Source organism: Labrus mixtus, chromosome 14 (assembly GCF_963584025.1).
Source record: "Labrus mixtus chromosome 14, fLabMix1.1, whole genome shotgun sequence".
Taxonomy (NCBI): domain Eukaryota; kingdom Metazoa; phylum Chordata; class Actinopteri; order Labriformes; family Labridae; genus Labrus; species Labrus mixtus.
In genome coordinates this window covers 3,340,961-3,364,656 of record NC_083625.1, presented here as the reverse complement: position 1 = coordinate 3,364,656, position 23,696 = coordinate 3,340,961, and the positions used below count along the sequence as shown (strand labels likewise).

At 43.6% G+C, this 23,696-nt stretch overlaps 2 protein-coding genes across 2 annotated transcripts in view; one reads left to right on the top strand and one right to left on the bottom strand.

Annotated features, from left to right (window-relative positions):
* LOC132988713 (unconventional myosin-VIIa-like) overlaps nt 1–23,632 on the top strand; it is a gene marked incomplete at its 3' end in the record, with an annotated part of 47,956 nt that extends 24,324 nt beyond the window's left edge. The window contains exons 18-46 of the mRNA XM_061056285.1: nt 661–798; nt 1,758–1,916; nt 2,158–2,250; nt 3,007–3,101; nt 3,330–3,414; nt 5,944–6,162; nt 8,591–8,908; nt 11,096–11,305; nt 12,517–12,693; nt 12,809–12,898; nt 13,199–13,326; nt 14,099–14,225; nt 15,427–15,546; nt 15,721–15,894; nt 15,999–16,226; nt 16,887–17,057; nt 17,429–17,546; nt 17,655–17,781; nt 18,822–18,991; nt 19,082–19,272; nt 19,419–19,543; nt 19,648–19,805; nt 20,056–20,209; nt 20,977–21,132; nt 21,310–21,415; nt 21,644–21,757; nt 21,944–22,031; nt 23,181–23,287; nt 23,372–23,632. Coding sequence (XP_060912268.1) covers nt 661–798; nt 1,758–1,916; nt 2,158–2,250; nt 3,007–3,101; nt 3,330–3,414; nt 5,944–6,162; nt 8,591–8,908; nt 11,096–11,305; nt 12,517–12,693; nt 12,809–12,898; nt 13,199–13,326; nt 14,099–14,225; nt 15,427–15,546; nt 15,721–15,894; nt 15,999–16,226; nt 16,887–17,057; nt 17,429–17,546; nt 17,655–17,781; nt 18,822–18,991; nt 19,082–19,272; nt 19,419–19,543; nt 19,648–19,805; nt 20,056–20,209; nt 20,977–21,132; nt 21,310–21,415; nt 21,644–21,757; nt 21,944–22,031; nt 23,181–23,287; nt 23,372–23,632 — 4,407 coding nt within the window. The remainder of the gene's footprint in view (nt 1–660; nt 799–1,757; nt 1,917–2,157; nt 2,251–3,006; nt 3,102–3,329; nt 3,415–5,943; nt 6,163–8,590; nt 8,909–11,095; nt 11,306–12,516; nt 12,694–12,808; nt 12,899–13,198; nt 13,327–14,098; nt 14,226–15,426; nt 15,547–15,720; nt 15,895–15,998; nt 16,227–16,886; nt 17,058–17,428; nt 17,547–17,654; nt 17,782–18,821; nt 18,992–19,081; nt 19,273–19,418; nt 19,544–19,647; nt 19,806–20,055; nt 20,210–20,976; nt 21,133–21,309; nt 21,416–21,643; nt 21,758–21,943; nt 22,032–23,180; nt 23,288–23,371) is intronic.
* An 18-nt stretch (nt 23,633–23,650) lies between these two features.
* Nucleotides 23,651–23,696, bottom strand: part of LOC132988712 (glycerophosphodiester phosphodiesterase domain-containing protein 5-like) — a 7,449-nt gene continuing 7,403 nt past the window's right edge. Inside the window, exon 7 of the mRNA XM_061056284.1 lies at nt 23,651–23,686. Within this exon, the coding sequence (XP_060912267.1) occupies nt 23,651–23,686 (36 nt within the window). The remainder of the gene's footprint in view (nt 23,687–23,696) is intronic.

Sequence of the window (23,696 nt, the reverse complement as noted above, 5' to 3'; positions counted from 1 at the left end):
CCTGCCTTTATCTTTAATGTGTGTAAACACCAGGCTAGTAAAAAAACTTTAATAGGGATGGGCTTTTATTTGAAGTTTTACGGTATGTTCACATGACAATTTAACCAACAAACCGTCTAAAACACATTTCTAAGTGACCTCCTGTCATGTTGTCTGTGTTCCCTCATATCTGTGTAATGATGTGTGCTTGAACCCCTAGATTCAAAACTGGCAGAACAGTTTGTCATCACTCCGGTCACTTTGTACATTTCCCAAACCTAAACTAAATATTTGACCTTGACTTTGTTTTTCCATTAAACATGGACAGGATGGACAAGTAGTCTTGTGAGATTTTCTCTGAAGACTGAAAGTTAGAAATAGTTAATAGTCGAGTGTTTTCCTCATAAGGGCAAAAAGTAATGACTTGATGAGGATACAACAACTAAAAATTGTCCCTCATTTTCATTTTAGAGCAGTGAAAGCCTTCATCGTCAGCTGGGTCGATGTTTTATGTATTGTTTCCCTCTGTGTCTGTGTGTGTGTGTGTGTGTGTGTGTGTGTGTGTGTGTGTGTGTGTGTGTGTGTGTGTGTGTGTGTGTGTGTGTGTGTGTGTGTGTGTGTGTGTGTGTGTGTGTGTGTGTGTGTGTGTGTGTGTGTGTGTGTGTGTGTCCGTGTTTGCAGGGGGTCGAGACGAGGAAACGCTCGCCCACTCTCAGCAGTCAGTTCAAACGATCTCTGGAGATGCTGATGAGGACGCTCAGCGTGTGTCAGCCTTTCTTCGTCCGCTGTGTCAAACCCAACGAGCTCAAAAAACCCTTGGTGAGGCTAAAACTATCTACGTGTGTGTGTGTGTGTGTGTGTGTGTGTGTGTGTGTATGTGTGAGTGTGTGTGGAATCCCTGCATATTATTTGAAGGATTTAAACGCAGGTTGCTTTGTTTTGGGCGCCAGTAGCTCTGCAGTTTGTGTGCGCCCCTATGTACAGAGGATTAAACCTTGAGAGCGGGCGGCACGGGTTCAAATCTGACCTGTGGCTTCTTTCCTGCATGTAGTTCCCCACTCTCTCTCTCTCTCTCTCTGTCCACTGTCACATCTCTAAACTAAAGGCATGAAAATCCCAAAAGTAACCTTTGTTTTTACGTCCCTTTAAGTCATAACCATCCAGGGACTTCACGGTGAAACCTTGAAAACATCTCTCTGGACGTTACACATCAATGAACCGCTGATCAGACCTCTCACTAACTGTGCAAAAAAAAAAAAAGGGTTCAAACGACGAGTTGTTATATTTATGAGGATTATCCGCCAGACTAGTTTTTGGCGGGAGGGCGGTTACTTCCTGGAAATATTTTGGTCGCTGTGAGAAGAGACTCCAGGATGTGACGCCAAGAAAGTAGACTAATCCAACACATGCGCTTTGGTTGTTTTTTTTAAAATCAAGATTAAACATGTTGAATCTGTTCTGCTTTTTTATTTTTCTTACCTTTTGAGAGACATTTTTTAAGCTGTTTCTAGCTGTTTATTTTTTTGTTCTAAGCTAAATTAGCCTGCTGCAGGATTATCCTTATAGACATGCCAGTACAGTATTAATCTTCTAATCAAACTCTCAACATTAATTAAAGATTATTTCCACAAATTTCTGATTACTTCTTCAAGAGTGCAAAAGATTGACTTGTAAAAATGTATTTTGTCTCTTTGTTTTTTCTTCAGCTTCTGTCATGTTGTGCTCTTGAATCTCTCGTTCATCCGGTCTGTTTCTCTGTGTGTGTGTTTTTATTTCAGTTGTTTGACAGGGAGCTGTGTATTCGTCAGCTGCGGTACTCCGGCATGATGGAGACCATCAGGATCAGGCGGGCCGGTTACCCCATCAGATACACCTTCATGGAGTTTGTGGACCGTTACCGAGTCCTCATGCCTGGCGTCAAACCCGCCCACATACAGGTCCAAAAACGATCCTCTTTAAAACAGATTAAAGGGGGGAGTTTTTTTCTTCTTCTCTGCTTTCATGAGGTCTTTGCTGATACCTGAATACAATCAGGTTGACTGGAGGCTTTATTTGTTTGGATGAAAGCAGTTGTGCATCAATACATGTTTCGTCCTTTGAGATCACACAGAGTAGGCTGAGTCGGTTTCTGGTTCCAGGAATCGTCATCTCTTTGGTTTTTTTTCTTTCTCCTTCCAGGAGGACCTACGAGGGACCTGTGAGGTGATCGTCCAGGCCCGGCTGGGGAAACATGATGACTGGCAGATCGGAAAGACCAAGATTTTCCTGAAGGTTGTTTGTTTTTTGTCATCAAGAAACCGAAAAACAACCGTTCTTAAGAACAACATTTGTTCTTAAGTTCTATGAACTTTTCAGTAAGATTCTGTGATTCACCGAGGTTTTCTTATGTGGGATTTGTTACCAGCATGTGTGTCTGCAGGGCCCTGCAGTCATGCCCTTTTATGGGCATTAGTGGGCGGTTACCTATGCTAATAAGACACAAAATGCACGTGATTTCAACATACGAACATGAGGAGAGAAGAACACAGCTGCAAACAATTCAGTCATTTAAGAACACGTTGGTGAATCTGATGTCAAGTCTTCTTAAAAATCTTCTGAAGAACAACTTAAGAAAAAACTTCTTAAGAAGATATTGATGAATGAGGCCCAAACCGTACAGCTCCGACTCTGTCTTTAGTACTTGATCAAAGACTCACACATCTCCACTGAAGACACAAATCTTCATCCACACACTTCAGATGCCCTTTTCCATTGTGGGTTAGAAATATTTTGAATACAAGAGCAAATAAAAGTAGAAGCAACATGCCAATATAACATCAAGTGACTGATTTGATTGGCTCCTGAACAACACAGGGTCTCTAGATTAGGAATAAATGCATGAACCACTTTGAGCTAGTTTGCTTTAGTTGTCCACATTTCCACACAGATAACAGGACTTGAGGACTCCTGACAGTTTGGATCAGCTTTCTAATTCCCAAACTTCATTACCTTTTTTTTTAAACTTTGTGTCTGCCACTTTCTGATCAGGACCACCACGACATGCAGCTGGAGGTCGAGAGGGACACCGCCATCACAGACAAGGTCATCCTCATCCAAAAGGCCGTGCGTGGACTCAGAGAGAGGTAAACAACTTTAAAGAACAAAGTGTCATTCTCATCAGTGAAGTCTAAAGGTAGGAATGTGCAGGACTCACTGTGTTTCTTTGTGTGTGTGTGTTTTTTTATCACAGGCTCTATTTGTATGTATGTAGTTGTCCATGTTTCTTTTTCTTTTCTGCAGTAATGGAGGTGACTCAGGACACATTGTTTTTAACGCTGGTTTTAAATATTTGGCTTCTGTTCATTTCCTAGGACCTACTTCCTCAAACTGAGGAGTGCTGTGACTTTCCTCCAGAAGGTCTGGAGGGGTTATCGCTGCAGGAGGAATTACAAAATTGTGAGTCTTTCACTCCTTCAAAGCATCGTTTTGTGGCTTTGCATTGGTTAAAATAGTTTCACTTTACTAATAAAAGCTCCTGTGAGAAGTTTTCATCTGGTTTTTAACAGAATGAAGCTCATATTGATGCCTTGTAATCAAGGCCGCCCACAAGGGCATCTCCTTTCAGCTAATTTAAAGGATGTCCCTCTCGCCCTTTTCTTCTAAATATCCTGATTTTACCAAAAATATACATCTATTTAAATGTTCAGTATAAATACAATTTTAAAAAGGGATGTATACAGTAGTAACAGAGGTTTAGATAAACAGTTTTGGAGATTTTCAAAGCAAAGGATTTTTAAAAAAAGTACCCATACATGAAACCTAACATCAAATGAGTCGACAAATTCTACAATTCTACAATTCACTTAGCAGACGCTTTTATCCAAAGCGACGTACATCAGAGAGTAAGTACAACACAAGCAAGGATCTAGAAAAAAGGGAACAATGTCAGTAAGAGCAAACGATCAGCTGAGTTTTAAATTTGACGCGAGCAGTAACTGGGAGCCAGAGTAAGGAGAGGAACAGCGGAGTGACATGTGCTCTTTTAGGAAGGTTGAAGACCAGACAAATACTTCTACATCTACATGCACACACATGCATTCACAAATATACATGCAAACATCAATATGTACCTTTTCTTTATGCAGCTGGTTGAATATTTGTTGGGGTTGTATCAAGTCAATTTTGGTTATATTCTTTAATAATTATACTTGATTATTAATAATATAAATAAAATATCATCAAACTATGTTTAATCTCGTTTTGGGGCACCACCCTGTACTCAGGGAAATATAACCAAAATATCACTCAAATCAGTCTCAAATTAGTTATTTAATTACTAATATTATTAATAATTAATAACTATATTTAATAAATTGAAGGCGTGAATCCGTACACAAAGCCTTCGCACCCAGCTTATATCACAATGCAAATACACCAGTAATCACAAACAACTGCTCTCTTAAATTATAACAGAATTTATTTAAACAAAGCCACATCAATCCAAAATCAATGAACTTCATCAAACAAATAACTATCATAAACTAATCTAAACAAACAGACATTATCAAGCACGGATTGTGGAAGGGGTGTGTGTGTGTGTGTGTGTGTGTGTGTGTGTGTGTGTGTGTGTGTGTGTGTGTGTGTGTGTGTGTGTGTGTATGTGTGAGAGAGAGAGAGGGGGGGAAGAAGAAAAGGGGGAGATTGCTTCGTCCCACGTGGTCGCCCTTCCGATGGCGCACACCTAACAAAGACCTAATGTGGCCTTAATGTCTAAAAGAGACCGAGTTCGGCCCTACACGATCTGTGTCTCTGAGGCGTCTGGATGGCCATGAGTGTATAGATCTCTCTGTGTGTGTGTGTGTGTGTGTGTGTGTGTGTTAGTCAAAGGGGAAGAAAAAAAAGATAGAAGAGGAGCGTAGAGGAGGAGAGAAATGCGTGCCTGAAGAGGCCGGATCACAGTCCGAATCCCGCACCACAACTCGGAGTAATTCCCTCCATTCACAGAAACAAACCAATGGCCGAATTCAAGTTAATACGGCTTACACTGGCCTTTCTGATCAGAAGAATAATACCCGGTTATAACGCTGTTACGCTAAACACATATAGTACGCAGCGGTCCGAAACAACAACAAGAGTTTTAAACAGGTAAAACTCAGGACGCGACGGTCCAACAAAGATAAAAATGACAGTTTCTGCTTCAATCAATCAATTGTTAAAAACACTCTCTAAAGCTAATTCTGCCCAGACCTAATTAAGCCTCACTTGTGAATCGCTTTGCCTGCGATCGGTGAAGGAAAAAGGAGTCCGGCGATAAAACAGATCTTCTGTCCGTCCTGGTGCAGAGGCGTCTGATGGCGGCGAGGGTCCCTTACGGCAAGAGCGGCTTCGTTGGTTCTCCGTCGAGGGGAAAGATGTCCGTTGATGTCCTTTCGTTGCAGGACGGAATAAGACCGTTATCTTTCTGATAATCTGTTATAGCCTGACGCTCTCCGAGAAACTGAGACGCGTTCACTGGACAATCCGAGCTCGGAATTTGGAACACTGCCGGCCGCGGATTACCTGCGCGCCAAAACTTAAAACAAAGGAAGATTGTTGCAGGAAACAGGAGGTGAGCTTGTGTCTCCGAGCACTTCAAGTCAGCGCGTGGAAAGAGGTAGAACGAGGGGAGTCTCAGAGTTTTGTCACCTGGCCGCCTTCCTGTGGGGTCTCCCTCAGGTTCCGGTCCCCCCTTTACGTCACACGTAGGTGTGAAGTACCGCAGGGGATTCTGGGATAAAGAGTCCTTTTAGGCCTCTTTGTGATCTCAGTAAATAACTCAAAGGCCCAAGTCCATGGTTTGACTGTCCTAAGCCTGCGTGGCCCAACATATTCTCCAAGTGATGCAGCTTTTTGTTTCTCCTGATAAACTCCTCTGATCGTATCTTCAAATGAAGTTCATGTTTTCACTAACATCTCTGTATTTTAAATCGTGTCTCCGTCCCTCAGATGAAGTGTGGCTTCCTGCGGCTCCAGGCGGTCTACAGGGCGAGGAGGTTCTACAGAAGTTACCGGCTGACCCGCCTCAACGTGACCTTCATTCAGGCGCGTTGTCGCGGCTTCCTCGTCCGGCAGGCGTTCTGGCGACGTCTCCGCGCCGTGTTGACCCTGCAGGCCTACACCAGAGGCATGATAGCCAGACGCCTCTGCCTGAGGCTGCGGGCAGAGGTAAAGTCTAACGTTTACTACTGTCACCTGTATCATGGGACGTGCCTGTCACTGGGAGAGGGCTACTGGTGCTGAGGGCAGAAGAAAAACACAGGGGAGAGAATAGGTTCTTATGAAGCCTTACTGTTTTTAATCTTTCTACACACCGCCAAACTAAACTTCTGAACCATCTTAACAAATACATAAAAGTTTATTTTGATGTTTTTTTACATTGGCTTAGTTCTTTACTTGCTGAAATCAGGTCGAGAAGATAGACACCTCTACCTCTGTCATGTATGCTATCCTATGGTTTCATGTAGCTGCTGATCATACCTTCAGATGTAGGTATGACCAGCAGCCTATGTGGCTTTGATGCACACTTAGAAGAGTCCAGCAGCAGCGCACAAGTCCGGGGACTGAAGGCTGGGCAGTGATTGAGCTGCAGAGATTAGCAAAGAGGACTGAAAACAGGTCGAACAGTTAGCCTGGCTCCGTGCAAAAAAAAAAACAAAAGCTGTCTAAAACTCCTCTTGTTTTTAAAACTATGAAAAAATAATTTAAAAAATGATCCCTCAGTGGGTGCTGGATCCAAAAACACAAAACACCAAGATGCTCCCAAGTTGGCTTGAAATGTCAATAAATCCGTCATCCTAACGCTTCTTGGTGTGCAGATCTTTTTTTCTTCACCTTGTTTTTTAAAACTTAAAATATGTGTGGAAACAAGTTTTACACCGTGCCCGGGTTTGCCACATGTTCCTCCTGAATGTTTTTTTTTGTTCTCCTCTTAATTGGCACAAAATGTTTTCTGAGGGTAGCTGATCTTGAGCTTCATCCGAACGCATCACAATGTTTTGTGTTTATATTGACTTTTTGGAAAGCTAGGCTAGCTAGACAGAGAGAGAGAGAGAGAGAGAGAGAGAGAAGAGCTCAAGGTGCCAGTTCCCCTGGTAGTCTAGTCCCCAACAGGACTTCTTTAAATAATAAAATAGATAATTACACTACAAGATTTTGGAACGTGGTATTCTTTGAGTGCTTCTTCGTCATCTTGCCAAAATCTGTCAGTTTGTTCACTCGATGATTTACAGTACAGTTAAATCACACAGTGTGTAAGCCTCGTGCTGCCTTCACGCTCCCGCCTCCTCCACCTCTATCTGCAGTTTCCACTTGTTGAATTGTACAAACGGGGATAAGAGAGAAACCTTTCAGAGTGTTTCTCCTCCTACACATTCATGGAGTGGCACTCTTTAGTGCATTCAGTCGTATAAAGAGTGAAAAAAACAAACCTTACTACTTTTACATTTCTGCACATGAAGCCAATCCCTGCCCAAAGAAACCGTCGCTGGCAAGGACCATGACACAACCACCATAGATATTTAATGATAGATCGTATGAATGATGAGAGGAAAGGAAAGGAAGGAGGGTGGATGGATGAGAAGGAAGGAAGGGAGGGTAATAGTAAATAGTAGTAGTAAATATTTATTTCATTCCATGACCACAAAGCATAGAACATACACAAACAATAATAAAAAATAAAAAAAACAATGGCCGAAAAGGTGTAGGATGAAGCCGAGGCTTGTTATGCCTACCCTTTGAACATTTCATTTATACAGTAAATCAAAACAAGAATAGCTGCAAAAAAAGAAACAAACAAAGTAACCTGATTTCACTAAACAGAAAACAGTTGTCAGGGTGGCTCGATGAACTGAGAACTTGGTCATATTAAGAAAGCTCTCTCAGATGAAGCTGGTTTTATGTCTCCATTAAAACCTCCGTTCTTCTTTTTGTTGATCACATGATTTGTCTTCCCCTGTTTTCATGTCTGTATGTGAAACTGTTTGTTTGTTCTGTCATCATGTTTGTGTTGTTGGTACGTCTTCTGATCTGCCTCCGTTAACCCTTTCTTTCTCTTTCCCTGCTCTAAAAACCAAAACGCTGAATAAATGATTTGTTTTCTCTAAATGTTTTGTTGTTTTTAATCTCAGTTTTGTTATCAGCTTTGTTGAGATATGAATAGAAAAGTATGAAGTAGAACTGCTCAGCAGGTCTACAGCTCCAGTCGGGCTCCACAAAGAAGAAGTTCAGTCGGTGAGCTCTTGGGAAGCAGCTCGAGTGCGAACCAGAGGCGGCTTCCGTTGCATGTTGTCATTTCTCTGTGCTGTCCTTAAGACCTTCACTTCTTATCGCTTCCTTGTCATGTCAGCATGTAGACGTTTAGACTTGTAGTTCATATTTTTTTGCTTTTTGTTGTCTGGTCATATTTTTTTGTAGAACAGCATCAACAAAAAGCTCAAAAAAGTTATCTGTTCAAACAGATAATATAATGTTTGCACTCAAATCTCAGCTCTAGCTTTAATCGCACAAGTTGTCAAATGCTAACAGGAGCTAAACGCTAACCAGTTTCTTCCTCTGTCCTCTCTCTCTCTCTTTCCTGTCTCACCTCTCCTCGTAGCTGAGGCATCGGCAGGAGGCCGAGCGCCAGCGCCTGGCCGAGGAGGAGCAGCTGCGAAACCTGATGACGGCTCGGCGGGCCAAGGCGGAGGCCGAGAGGAAACACCAGGAGAGGCTCGTCCAACTGGCCCAGCAGCAGGAGGAGCGAGAGAGGGAGGAGAGGGAGGAGGCGAGGAGGAAGAAGGAGCTGCTGGAGCAGATGGAGAGGGAGAAGGAGCAGCCCGTGGATCACTCCGACATGGTCGACCGCATGTTCGGGTTCCTGGGGAACTCGGGGCCTTTGCCCAACCAGGACGGACAGGCACCATCTGGTTTTGAGGTGTGTGTTTGTGGGATTTGTAGTCCAATAGATGAGCTTGCTGTGTGTTCCCATCAACAATGTTTGCACTGATTTCATCTGGATTCAGTTTTTATCCATGCAACCAAAATGTGAATTTATCAGATGATCCAGCTGATCCTGTTGACTTTATAAACCTCTGACTCTTCCTCTAGCGCCACCTTTAGTTTGACATTTATGGATTTGAGTTAATCATCTCATCAACCAATGGATGGATTGCAATGAAATCTGGAGCAGTCAAAAATGTTTCCCTCTGCAAAAATGAACTTTTAGACTTTGATGATCCAATCAGCAGGTCAAATACGAGATGTTTTCTCAGAAATAGGAAACGTAAACATTACTGTAAAGCGCCATTTTCCAGTTCTGTTTGTTTGTGTGTTTCATTGTACTGATGCAACCCTAACCCTAACTCTTAGCTTGATATAACAACAAGACTATCCTGAGGCTTTGGGGGGGAAATTGGGGAGAGAGAGAGAGTGGGGAAAGACTTGGAAGGATGAGAGGAAAGGAAGGGAGGGTGGAAGGATGAGAGGAAAGGAAGGGAGGGTGGAAGGATGAGAGGAAAGGAAGGGAGGGTGGAAGGATGAGAGGAAAGGAAAGGAAAGGAAGGGAGGGTGGGTGGATAGATGAGAGGAAAGGAAGGAGGGTGGATGGATGAGAGGAAATGAAGGAGGGTGGATGGATGAGAGGAAAGGAAAGGAAGGGAGGGTGGATGGATGGATGAGAGGAAAGGAAGGAGGGTGGATGGATGAGAGGAAATGAAGGAGGGTGGATGGATGAGAGGAAAGGAAAGGAAAGGAAGGGAGGGTGGATGGATGGATGAGAGGAAAGGAAGGAGGGTGGATGGATGAGAGGAAAGGAAAGGAAGGGAGGGTGGATGGATAGATGAGAGGAAAGGAAAGGAAGGGAGGATGGAAGGATGAAAGGAAAGGAAGGGTGAATGGATGGATGAGAGGAAAGGAAAGGAAGGGAGGGTGGATGGATGAGAGGAAAGGAAAGGAAGGGTGAATGGATGGATGAGAGGAAAGGAAAGGAAAGGAAGGGTGAATGAATGGATGAGAGGAAAGGAAAGGAAGGAGGGTGGATGGATGAGAGGAAAGGAAAGGAAAGGAAGGGTGAATGGATGGATGAGAGGAAAGGAAAGGAAGGGAGGGTGGATGGATGGATGAGAGGAAAGGAAAGGAAGGAAGGTGGATGGATAGATGAGAGGAAAGGAAAGGAAGGGAGGGTGGATGGATGGATAAGAGGAAATGAAGGAGGGTGGATGGATGAGAGGAAAGGAAGGAGGGTGGATGGATGAGAGGAAAGGAAAGGAAGGAGGGTGGATGGATGACAGGAAAGGAAGGAGGGTGGATGGATGAGAGGAAAGGAAGGAGGGTGGATGGATGAGAGGAAAGGAAGGAGGGTGGATGGATGAGAGGAAAGGAAGGGAGGGTGGATGGATGGATGAGAGGAAAGGAAAGGAAGGAGGGTGGACAGATGAGAGGAAAGGAAGGAGAGTGGATGGATGAGAGGAAAGGAAGGAGGGTGGATGGATGGATGAGAGGAAAGGAAAGGAAGGAGGGTGGATGGATGATAGGAAAGGAAGGAGGGTGGATGGATGAGAGGAAATGAAGGAGGGTGAGTGGATGAGAGGAAATGAAGGAGGGTGGATGGATGAGAAGAAAGGAAGGAGGATGGATGGATGAGAGGAAAGGAAGGAGGGTGGATGGATGAGAGGAAAGGAAGGAGGGTGGATGGATGAGAGGAAAGGAAGGAGGATGGATGGATGAGAGGAAAGGAAGGAGGGTGGATGGATGAGAGGAAAGGAAGGAGGGTGAATGGATGAGAGGAAAGGAAGGAGGGTGAATGGATGAGAGGAAATGAAGGAGGGTGGATGGATGGATGAGAGGAAAGGAAAGGAAATGAAGGAGGGTGAGTGGATGAGAGGAAAGGAAGGAGGGTGAATGGATGAGAGGAAAGGAAGGAGGGTGAATGGATGAGAGGAAAGGAAAGGAAGGGTGAGTGGCTCGATGAACTGAACTTGGTCATATTAAGGAAGCTGTCTCAGGTGGAGCTGTCCTGAAATGTGTCTCCATTAAAACCTCCGTTCTTCTCTTTATGAACACATTATTTGTCTTCCCCTGTTTTCATGTCTGTATGTGAAACTGTTTCATTTCTTTCTCTCAGGACCTGGAGAACACTCCTCACGTTGAGGGAGCTGAAGAAGAGGAGCTGAACGAAGCTCTGCCGTTACCCGACGAGGAGGACGAAGATCTGTCCGAGTACAAGTTCTCCAAGTTTGCCGCCACGTACTTCCAGGGCGTTTCCACTCACACATACATCAGACGGCCGCTCAAACAACCTCTGCTGTTCCACGAGGACGAAGGAGACCAGCTGGTGAGAGCCTGACAGCGTCCTTCATCTCCTCCTGGTCATCAAAAAAAGGAATAGTTCACCAATTCAGATAAAACAATAATACATTTTTTGCCTTGAGCTAGACTCACACGTCCGTATGTTCAGGATGCAACTGAGGCTTGTAGATAGTTAGCTTAGCTTGACATAACAAGTAGACTATCCTGAGGTTTTGGGGGGGAAATTGGGGAGAGAAAAACTTGGTCGGATTGAACCCGGGCCGGCAGCTTTCATGGTTGTAGCCCTCGAAGCTCTCACAGAAGCCCTCATGGGTCGCATGAACTTGTTGCTAGGCTACCGGCGCCCTCCTTAGTTTGACACATTAAATAGTGGCTTCAAGGTTTCTCTTGATTGTGATATTCTGTTTTGTGACCTTTGGTTCCCTTTGCAAAGTTGTCATGAATGGAAAAATAACATAAAACGACCAGAAGCTTTTTTAGGTTGTTTATAAGTCGAGTTCTGATGCAAATTTGGGCTTTTTTTAAAGGCTTTATATGTGATTTTTTGATCCAGCAGATGTCGCCCTTGAGCACCAGCATGAAACCAAAACAACTCGCGGTGCATTGTTGTGTTAGCATGCTAATGCTAGCGATCTTTATTATGCTCGTATCTTCACACTGCATGTAAATTTACCTGAAATGAGCGTGATCTAGAAACACAGTTAAGCAGTGAGTACAGTATGTTATTCTTCTTTTCTCTAGTCCCTCAATTAAACAACTTTTATACACGAGGGGAGGAGTCAGCCGGCCGTCCTGGCGATGTAAACAAAGTGAAGATAGGACTCTGAAAACTCTGAAAACATCACAGACAGTGGGACTCGGGTGTTACACCCATTGTAGACAGTCATGACTCACAGAGTTATTTTCAGAGGATATACTTGATTTATATTATATTTATGTGTGAAAAATCACATAAAGACTTTAAATAAGGCTCAAGGGAGGATTGACTCACTTCTGGAGTTAGCCTCAAGTGGCCATCAGAGGAACTGCAGTTTTTACACTTTTATGTTTTTCTTTCTTTCTTTCTTTGCCTTCTTTGCATGCTGAAAAACAAATGTTCTGACTTGTATTCATTTTCAAAAAAGCAGAAAAGCACTTTTGAGTATTTACGCTAAGAACACTTTGTGACTGACGTGCAACAAAAGGACTAACTCACCATACCTGAGCTGATTTTAACCACGATTTCCTGTTCTCCAGGCTGCGTTAGCGGTGTGGATCACCGTGCTGAGATTCATGGGTGACCTCCCGGAGCCAAAATGTCAGATGGTCATCAATGACGGCAGTGAAAAGATTCCGGTCATGACCAAAATCTACGAAACCCTCGGCAAGAGGACGTACAAGAGGGAGCTGCAGGAGCTGCAGGTGGAGGGAGAGGTGAGACCAAGCTGATGGGACACATTGTTCAAGTTACTCTTTATGATGTTTGTTAGCTTTTCTTATCATCAGGTCTGCTGTGTGATTAACTACGTTTTCATGTTTGTGTTAACAGAACAGCTCCATAGACGGCCAGAAGAGGAACAGTATCCGACATAAACTCGTGTCTCTCACTCTGAAGAGGAAAACAAAAATCACAGAGGAGGTACGATTCAAGCCAGCATCTTCTCCTGACGTTTAAACCCAGAGTTAGCTTTTTATACGACAACATTTAGCAGTAAAAGATCCAGAATAAGGAAAACCAAGACTCAGATACCACGTTAGAAAAACTAGCAGGGATGGAGTGCCTCAGATAACTTGTGGTATAAAATATCTTACAGTGTCCATCACAGGGTCTCTCAGTTTAGAACAGATCCAGTCAATGGTTAATGTCAGTGTAATAAGAGAAACGTGTTAACGGTTGGAGCTCAGTCTTAGAGTTTTTCTTCTTTGTTTCCTGTGTCAGGTGACCAGGCGGCTCACAGAGGGGGACTATGGCGTCCAGGGGAACAGCATGCTGGAGGACAGGCCCACCTCCAACCTGGAGAAGCTTCACTTCATCATCGGCAACGGCATCTTACGGCCCGCTCTCAGGTGACCTTCATTCAAATGTTGTTCTGTCATTTCAACTTCAGACTTAATCCAATATGTGATGATGCACATGTAACGATGTGTTTCATGATGACTGAAACTAGAAACTTTTGAACGATTTATGCATTTCTATATTTTCTTAAAGGTCACATATTCTCCTCCTTTTTCAACCAGTTTAAATAAGTCTCAGAGCTCCTCAAAACATGTGTGTGAAGTTTCTTGTTCTAAATCCACTCTGATCCTGTATTTGATCATGCCTATAAACCCCTCTATTTCAGCCCTGCTCAGAACAGGCTGTTTCCGTGTCTGTACCTTTAAATATGTAAATGAGCTGTGTCTGACCACGCCCCCCTCTCTGAAAGAGCTTAGGTGTACTCGGTTCTTTCTCTCTCCATGTCCTATTGTTTACGGTGAGAAGGCAGACTCAGAGGGCAGAACAAACACCTAGCTGTGGGAGTGTCACCCACCTGGGGGAGGGGCTACTGCCCTTTGTGATGTCATGAAGGGAAAATCTCCAAACGGCCTGTTTGAGCACACATTTTCTGAAAAGTGGAGCAGGCAAAAGATGGAGAGGATGGACTTTTCTGATAAGAGGGGGGTTTGTAGACGGACTAGAGACACGTTAGAGTTAGAGAAACATAGTGAAGTGTATTTTACATGATATGTGACCTTTAACAGGGGAAAACGTTCAAAGCAAAAGTAGAGGCGGCGAGATGATTAAATCCAGAAGGTTTTATCCATTGTGTTTAATCCAGCTGTTGCGTTTCTGTGTCAGGGATGAGATCTACTGTCAGATCTGCAAACAGCTCTCTCAGAATCCGTCCAAGAGCAGCCACGCCCGCGGCTGGATCCTTCTGTCTCTGTGCGTCGGCTGCTTTGCTCCGTCAGAGAAGTTTGTCAAGGTAAGAAAAGTCACTTCATGTGGATGAGCCTGATGGCAGCATCCTAAAGACATGATATACCATCTCATATCTCGTATACATAGGAACTCTGAGATTAAGCTAAACGTATGACCACAGATTTAAGAAGTATTTGATAATGTCAAGATAATTGATACATTAAAAAGAATGTTTCCACTGCTGCTTTAAAAAAATGTACCACCTTCTATCCAACTCTTTATTCCTGTCAACATCTGGACAAAAATATTCGAGTTATCTCAAAACTCAGTAAAATATTTCTGTTTTATGAAGCGAAAAAATTTCAAGATTTATGTGTTAGCTACATTAACGAACATAAACAGTTTGTAATTCACATTTTAAGATGGATTTTTCACCCTTCTATCAAAAAATTTATGTTTTTGGCATGTGTCGCTTATAACGCCTTTCTAAAGATGAAAAGATAAATAAACCGTGGCACGCTTAGAACTACTTTAATGGGGGCGCTGGTGGTGCAGTGGTTAGTGCGTGTGCCCCGTTTATGGAGGCTATGATCCTCCAAGCGGGCGCCCCAGGTTCAAATCCCACCTGTGGCTCCTTCCCTGCATGTCATTCCCTACTCTCTCTCTCTCTCTCCCTGATTTCTGACTCTATCCACTGTCCTACCTCTCAATTAAAGGCACAAAAAGCACAAAAATAAATCTTTAAAAAAAATAAAAAAATACTTTACTGTCCCTTTATTGAGAGCAATTTCACGGTATTTTCCCGTAAACCAGCGCGCACGCTCGTGCTGCGACCGGCGGCAAGTCACCTTTGGCTTCTGTGTTAATTGTTTGTTTTTGTGTGTGAACTTTTTCGCAGTTCTGCTGTCCTTTTACTGTCTTGCAACAAAAATCAAACGCCCTTCTGGGACAAATAAAGTTAGTAAATAAAGTTTTTATCCACGTTTTGCCTGTAGCTTCCTCTGGTTCGCCCAGCATCGGAAGCTTCAGCCGAAACACGTTGTTCATCTCAATACAGTGACAGTAAAGTAATGTGTCAGTGTTGGTCTGAGGACGTCGGGTTGGCTGTGCACGGGGCACCCTGTGCTTTCTAATGATCTTCAGTTCATTCTTTCGTTTGTATTTTCTCGTCTCGAGCACAAAGTTTCATCATTTTGCTGATTTTATGACCTCTGTTTGCTCTTTTTGCTCTCTTTTCCCCCTCTCTCCTCTTCCTCTGTTGTCAGTACTTACGGACATTTTTGATAAACGGTCCCCCTGGTTACGCTCCATATTGTGAGGAAAGGTTGAGGAGGACATTTGTCAACCGCACAAGGACCCAGCCGCCATCTTGGTTAGAACTGCAGGTACTGGATGTGCTTTTCTTCATGAGTTTTTAAGTGGTATTAAAAGAAGGATATACGATTTGACTTGTCTAACATACCTTCTTGCTTCCTGCTAAAATAACTTCAATAAACCGTCCACAGCAGCACCAAGTTACAAAGAACCTGCACCGCGTTTTAACTTTTCTGTCCCTTCAGGCCACCAAGTCAAAGAAGCCCATCATGCTGCCAGTCACATTCATGGACGGGACCACCAAGACCCTCCTGGCAGACTCGGCTACGACGGCCAGTGAGCTCTGCAACGCTCTCGCAGACAAGATCAACCTGAGGGATCGCTTCGGCTTCTCCCTGTACATCGCCCTGTTCGACAAGGTCCAACACTGTCTTCAGACCAGTATATATGTTTTGAGTTCTCAGTCATGCATCACCTCTCATTCATATTAAAGTAAACCCGTATGTGGTTCTACTCTCTCCAGGTGTCATCTCTGGGCAGCGGCAGCGACCACGTCATGGACGCCGTCTCTCAGTGTGAGCAGTACGCTAAAGAGCAGGGCGCCCAGGAGAGGAACGCCCCCTGGAGGCTGTTCTTCAGGAAGGAGATCTTCAACCCCTGGCACAACCCCGCTGATGACTACGTCGCCACGAACCTCATCTACCAGCAGATTGTCCGAGGGGTGAAGTTTGGAGAGTACCGCTGTGAAAAGGTCGGGCAGCTGAGATTTATATGCCGTGTTAGTTAAAGTCTTTCTATGTGATTTTTCACACTTAAATATAATATAAATCAAGTATATCCTCTGAAAATAACTCTGTGAGTCATGACTGTCTACAATGGGTGTAACACCCGAGTCCCACTGTCTGTGATGTTTTCAGAGTTTTCAGAGTCCTATCTTCAGTTTGTTTACATCGCCGGGACGGCCGGCTGACTCCTCCCCTCGTGTATAAAAGTTGTTTAATTGAGGGACTAGAGAAAAGAAGAATAACATACTGTACTCACTGCTTAACTGTGTTTCTAGATCACGCTCATTTCAGGTAAATTTACATGCAGTGTGAAGATACGAGCATAATAAAGATCGCTAGCATTAGCATGCTAACACAACAATGCAGCGCGAGTTGTTTTGGTTTCATGCTGGTGCTCAAGGGCGACATCTGCTGGATCAAAACATCACATATAAAGCCTTTAAAAGATGGACACCTTACACATGTCCTTTAGATCTGTGCATGTATACAAATACAGCCAACTAACTTTTCTGTGTTATGACATGGTCTCCTCATTCCCACAGCTACAAAAGGAAAGTTGTGTGAACCTATATCAGGTATTTGATTTCTCCTGACCCTCCCTCTGCTCTTGTGTCCGTCCCCAAAAGGAGGACGACCTGGCCGAGCTGGCCTCTCAGCAGTACTACGTGGATTACGGCTCCGAGATCCTCCAAGACCGCCTGCTCAGCCTCATCCCGTCCTACATCCCCGACAGAGAGATCAGCTCGACTAAGACCGCAGAGAAGTGGGCCCAGCTCATCATCAACGCCCACAAAAAGGTATCGAGCACTGACACCCGATTGGTCCTTTTTGCCAGGGCAGATCTTAAACCGAGCTCCTGGTGACCTCTGCTCTGTCTTAATGAGCTTTGGATCATCCCAGATCTCCTCATTTATTTGTTACTGTTGGATCAAGAAGTCGTATTTGTGTCACTCTTTGATTAAGACATTATTGTTTGTCTTTCCTGTTACCCCGGCAACTCAACACGGCCGCTCTGCTTTCCCCTAACCGCCCCCCTCGGCTTGTTTACCGCAGGAAAGCTCGTCATGGCTCCGCTCTGGTTGGCATCAGAGGCTTCTTTAAAACCCCCACACCCCTGCAGCATTAAATAAAACCGAGCTAACCGTTGTTCCGTTAACTACCCATGCAGGGATTACACACTAAAAGGAGGCCGAGCACGCAGAGGGTGAAGGAGGACGTGGTGGATTTCGCTCGCTTAAAGTGGCCTTTGCTCTTCTCGCGCTTCTACGAGGCCTTCAAGTTCTCAGGTGAGTGACTCCCAGGTGTCGATCGGACCGATGTGTCTCAGTGTATCACCCGGTGCCGTGTGGGTGTTTTTAATATTTGATGTCACGCTGTGTTGTTTTTTCGTACAGGGCCCAGTCTGCCCAAGAATGACGTGATCGTGGCGGTGAACTGGACCGGGGTTTACTTTGTGGACGAACAGGAGCAGGTCCTCCTCGAGCTGTCGTTCCCGGAGATCACCGCTGTGTCCAGTAGCAGGTTTGATGACTCTCTAAGTCGTTTTCTGTAACAATATCTGCTGCATAAAACGAGGTGACAGCAGCAAATTAAACCTTTTTTCAAATACAGTAAAACAGAAAGTGTGGGAGGAGGATCTGAAATCTGACTTATTTTATGTTTTATATTTATATTAATTATATTTATACATCACATATTTAAATTTTAGTTTGTGCGCCCCCATGTACAGAGCTTACAGACCCCAAAGCGGACAGCCCGGGTTCAAATCTGACCTTTGACTCATTTGCCGCATGCCATTGCTAGAATAACGGAAAACTAAGATGAGAGACACAAAAATGGAGCCTTGCGTTTGTTCAGGCAGAATACGGTAGTCCTGCCCCTGCAAACGGCCATCAGCTGATCTGAGCACCACCCCAATGCCAACCAATCATTATCACACTCTGACAACAAGGCGGCCTATTTAAACCATTCTGCCTCTCGCTCCTCCTGCATCACATCCACTCTGCTTCAGTCAGCTCATTTTATATTCTAGGATGAATTGTTTGCTTGTTATGCCTGCAAGATGTCAGTATCATTACACGCACATTCAGGTTCTGTTCTACATGTCACCATGGGACGGGAATTAAAGGTTTGCGCTGTCAGCAAAATCTGTGGCCTGCTGCACTGATCCTGCTGAGAGCTAAGAGCAGAACCAACACCGCCAAATACAACTGTACAAAACATAAGCGCAATAAATGGTTAAATCTATGACGAGAGTATTCCTGACTGAACTCTGATTTATTACCACTAAATAAGCGTCTTCATGTTAGCATGTAAGCAAACAATTGGCTATTTCCCCAACATTGTCATAAATTTGTATTCGATTGCTGGAAGGAAGTCGTTAGATGCTTAAACTCTAAACCACAATTATTAAGACAACGACAAACTTAAAGAACGACAAGACTAAAAAAGTGCAACAATGAGAGATAAAGTGATTATTTATATTTTAAATTGTCACTTTTTAAAAACACTACATGATGTTTTTTCATGAATTGTGAAAAGTAAAATTTTCACTTTTCCAGAGGGGGTAAACTTCAGGGCCAGAGTTTCACCTTGGCCACAATCAAAGCAGACGAGTACACGTTCACCTCCAACAACGCAGAGGACATCAGAGACCTGGTGGTCACCTTCCTCGACGGCCTGAGGAAGAAGTCCAAGTATGTGGTGGGACTGCTGGACTGTCCTAACCCCGGTAAGAAAAGACGTTTGGCATGTTTGAGGATGGTTGAACACCTCCTGTTTTCATCTTTTTTTATTTTCTCTGACTGTGATCGTTGTGCAGCAGGAGCAGAGTCCACGTTCCTGAGTTTCACTAAGGGGGATCTGATCATCCTGGACGAACACTCTGGAGAGCATGTGATGAACTCCGGCTGGGCTCACGGCATCAACGACCGGACCAAACAGAGAGGAGACTTCCCCGCTGAGTGTGTCTACGTGCTGCCCACCATCACCCGGCCGCAGTACGACATCGTGGTGAGTCTGGACACAACATTTTGGGTCTTGCTTTGGGAGCTTAGCGAGCCTATGAAACAGAGTCATTTAGGTCATGATGAAGGCTAGGAGCTGAAACGCATATTGCTGTTGTTAGCCTCTTTTAAATCTGTCTTTGTCCCTCTCAGGCTTTAGTGACCATGACGCCTGATCAGAGGCGAGAATCCATCGGTGTGTCGCAGATGAACCTCTCCGACAAAGAGGACAAAGCGAAGGTTTACACCCTGGAGGAGTTCTCCTACGACTACTTCAGGTGGCTGTCCTCGTCCTTTTAACTCAGACAGGAAATGTGAATTATTGGTTAAATCGTTAAGTGTGGTTTTGTGTGTGTTTCCTAATCTTTAACTCCTCCTGCAGGCCTCCTCCAAAGAGCACTCTGAGCAGGGTGATGATCTCCAAGTCCAGGGGGAAGGAGCGTCTGTGGAGCTGCACGAGGGAGCCTCTGAAACAGCCGCTGCTGAAGAAAGTGTTGGCTCACGACGAGCTCTCCCAGGAGGCCTGCCTGGCCTTCATGTATATCCTTTACTGCACGGTGTATGTTGAATGTTTCCATCAGTGGATCATTTTTCTGTCTTTAATGAGACTTAGTTCAGAACAGTTTGAAGAAGTCCTTATTCTCTTATTGTTTAACAACAAACTTTTACTTCTAGTATGCTTTGCTCCCTAAAAACTAAACTAAAGTTGTGTTTATGACTCAGCTGTATGATTCGATCGATGTATTTCCTCTTCCTGTTGTCGTGTTCATGACCTTGACCTGCGCTGCACCCATGATGAAGTACATGGGCGACTATCCGTCCAAACGCGTGCGCTCAGTCAACGAGCTCACAGATCAGATCTTTGAAGGAGCGCTGAAGGCCGAGCCGCTCAAAGACGAGATCTTCTGTCAGATCCTGAAGCAGCTCACTGATAATCATATCAAGTATGTCTGAAGCACACACACACACACACACACACACACACACACACACACACACACACACACACACACACACACATTTAGATTTCAACTCACTGTCAACAACACTGTGATGAATGTTTTTTCTTTTGAGTTTTTTTTTTGTTTTATTTGCAATTTAAGACGTCCAGTAAAAGCAGCCGGTATTCTTGCAAACACATGAGGAACAAATTCAATTGGTCAACACATAATATAACAATTAAGTGGATTTTTTTAAAAGCTTATTGTACAATTATTAGGGCTGTCAAATTGTTAAAATTTTTAATTGGGATTCATTGCAAAGTGTTAATAATTATTCTTGTTTAATCACATTTTTTATTGCATGTTTGAATTTCCATTATTCCGCATTTAAAAGTAAAAATAGTGAGGCTTTTATTTTGAAATTTGTACAGACCAATGCTGAGAGTACTACGTGCTCTCGCTATTTGCTACTTTACTTGCTGTTTAAATTCAACCATGCTTTTATTTTGAAACAACGTAAGGACCCTCTGTTAGATATTTACTGGAGAACAGAAACAGGAAGTGGTTAGGGATCCCAAACTGACGTCAAACAGCTCAAAGCAACGCCTGAAGGGACAAAAGAGCAAGAGATTAATCAGGATTAGAAATATTAATGCAACAAGGACACCAATAATTTGACCATTTCTTGTGTGTGTGTCTTTGTGCGTTGTGTGTGTGTGTGTGTGTGTGTGTGTGTGTGTGTGTGTGTGTGTGTGTGTGTGTGTGTGTAGGTACAGTGAAGAGAAGGGCTGGGAGCTGCTGTGGCTCTGCACTGGTTTGTTTCCTCCCAGTAACACTCTGCTGCCTCACGTCCAGAGGTACCTGCAGGCTAAGAAACACTATCCACTCGCTCCAGACTGCATGCAGCGGCTGCAGAAAGCATTACGGTAACACACACACACACACACACACACACACACACACACACACACACACACACACACACACACACACACACACACACACACACACACACACGGCTTTCTTCTGATCTTCTTCAACTGTATCTCTTTTGTATTTCTTTTAAATGTATTATTTTTCACCTTCTCTTTTACTTTTTGTAGAAATGGATCCAGAAAGTACCCTCCTCACCTGGTGGAGGTCGAAGCCATCCAGCACAAAACCACTCAGATCTTCCACAAAGTTTACTTCCCCGATGACTCCGACGAGGTCAGTGACGACTCTTCTGTTCATGTTAACGAGTCTTAAAGGTCCTTTAACATCTCCAGAAATCATTAAACATGGAAACATAATTACAGATTTTCAGGTCGCCTCACTTCCTCAACACTCTGCACGTCTCTAAACCTGCTGCTGTGAACTCATTTCCTTTAAAAACACAGCTGATCTGATGTTGTATTTCTTACTCGTGAGGCTCTTCCTTTCTTTATTTTTTTGCAGGTGTTCGAGGTGGAGTCGAGCACCAAGGCCAAAGACTTCTGTCACAACATCTCAGGACGTCTGATTCTCAAATCCTCAGAGGGCTTCAGTCTCTTTGTGAAGATCACTGACAAGGTAAACTCAACCTGCAGCCTGATTACTTCAGTTTTAATGAATATACTTTTAGCTGTCACGGCTCTGTTTGTGTTCATGGTTTTGCATGTTACTAAATTGAAGTGTTGCTATGGTTACTGACTGTGGAGCAAACATGAGTGCATGCAGTTCTTATCAGAGACTTTGTGACATTCTGTGTTTCTTTAGGTCATCAGCGTGCCCGATGGAGACTTTTTCTTCGACTTTGTGAGACACCTGACTGACTGGATCAAGAAAGCCAGACATGTGAAAGACGGTAAATCAAGATAAACCCCTTTTTTTAAGTTACTCTACGGAGTCTGCAGGTATGAGAAGGCGCCCTGTGGATCAAACAAACTGATTAAACAACACCTTAGACTTTCTTCTAGACGTCTTTAGACTTCAGCTTCTATTGCACTCTGCTGACGCTGAAGAGAGTGCCCATTAACCCCCCGTCCTTTGTAGCTTCCTATCAAAGCAAATTTTGCTTCAAGCTTTGCTCTGATACTTCGGGGGAACCTGACGTCAGATTTTGGCCAAGTCTCGCAAAGTCTCGTTCAGAAATAACATCATCATCATCAACATAACAAAAAACTGCTATAAAAATAGAACAGATTGATATTTTTTTCTACTTTTTTTCCTGCATAAATCTCTTAAACAACTTCAGCCCTGCTCAAAACTACCAAACATTCAATCATTTTTAGGAATTTAACCCTTTAAATGCCAGTTTGATTACTTGATGTCACTGTTGTTATTTATGAAAAAAAACACAAAAATTTGTTATTTTCTATGTAACAAATATTTGGTGGCTGGGGATTTTTAAAAAAATCAGTCTTGGATATGTCAAAGATTATCCAAAATATTGACTTTGATGCATTCTTAGTTTCTGTGTAGCATCAGATTTAAAATGTAGTTCCCTGTTTGGACATTGGAGGGTGAAAATGTCCAGTTTACAAAAAGTGCTATAAAAATAGAACAGATTCATATTTCTTCTACTTTTTTTTGCATAAATCTCTTAAACAACTCCAGCCCTGCTCAAAACTGTCAAATATTGAATAATTATCATGAATTTAACCCTTTAAATGCCATAATCATGTAATCAAACTGGCATATTTTTATAGCAGTTTTTTGGCATTGACATTTTTCTCCTTAGTGACTTAAGAGGGTAGTAAATTAAGCTGATGAGGGTTAAAAAAAACTTTGCTGAGATTAAGCATGGACGCCCGGCATCGTAACATTATATGTTTGTATGTAAATATGGATCAGCATCATAGATCTCCTTTAATTAGGAATCTGTTCACACATTTGTTCATACATGTAAACTTCTTCACGTTCACCTCTTAAGATCATATTTTGTGTTTTTTTTTGTGTTGATTTCTCCTCCTGTAACTCTCCCACCTGTCTCCTCTGTGTGTCGGCTGTGCAGGTGTGGTGCCTTCACTGACCTATCAGGTGTTCTTCATGAAGAAGCTGTGGACTAACACTGTACCAGGAAAAGACAACATGGCTGACTCCATCTTCCACTATTATCAAGTGAGTTCAGGAGCAGACGGGTTCAAACCCCCTCACATGCAGAGACGTGGAGTTTCTAAACAGCATCTGTCTTCTTGGCTACAGGAGCTGCCTAAGTACCTGAGGGGCTACCACAAGTGTTCGAGGGACGAGGTCCACCAGCTGGGGGCGCTAATCTACAGGGTGAAGTTTGAGGAGGATAAATCTCAGTTCCACAATATGGCCAAGATCCTGAAGGAGCTCGTCCCTCAGGACCAGATCAGACATCTCTCCGCCGACGACTGGAAGAGGGTGAGCTCACGCGGCGAACGAAGAAAAAATAAAATCAAGGAGTCACGGTTGAACGAGCAGGAGGGACAGCACTCACACACACATATAGAAAATCTACATGAAGTTTCTGAAAGTATTCAGTTTCAGATTCTGCATGAGG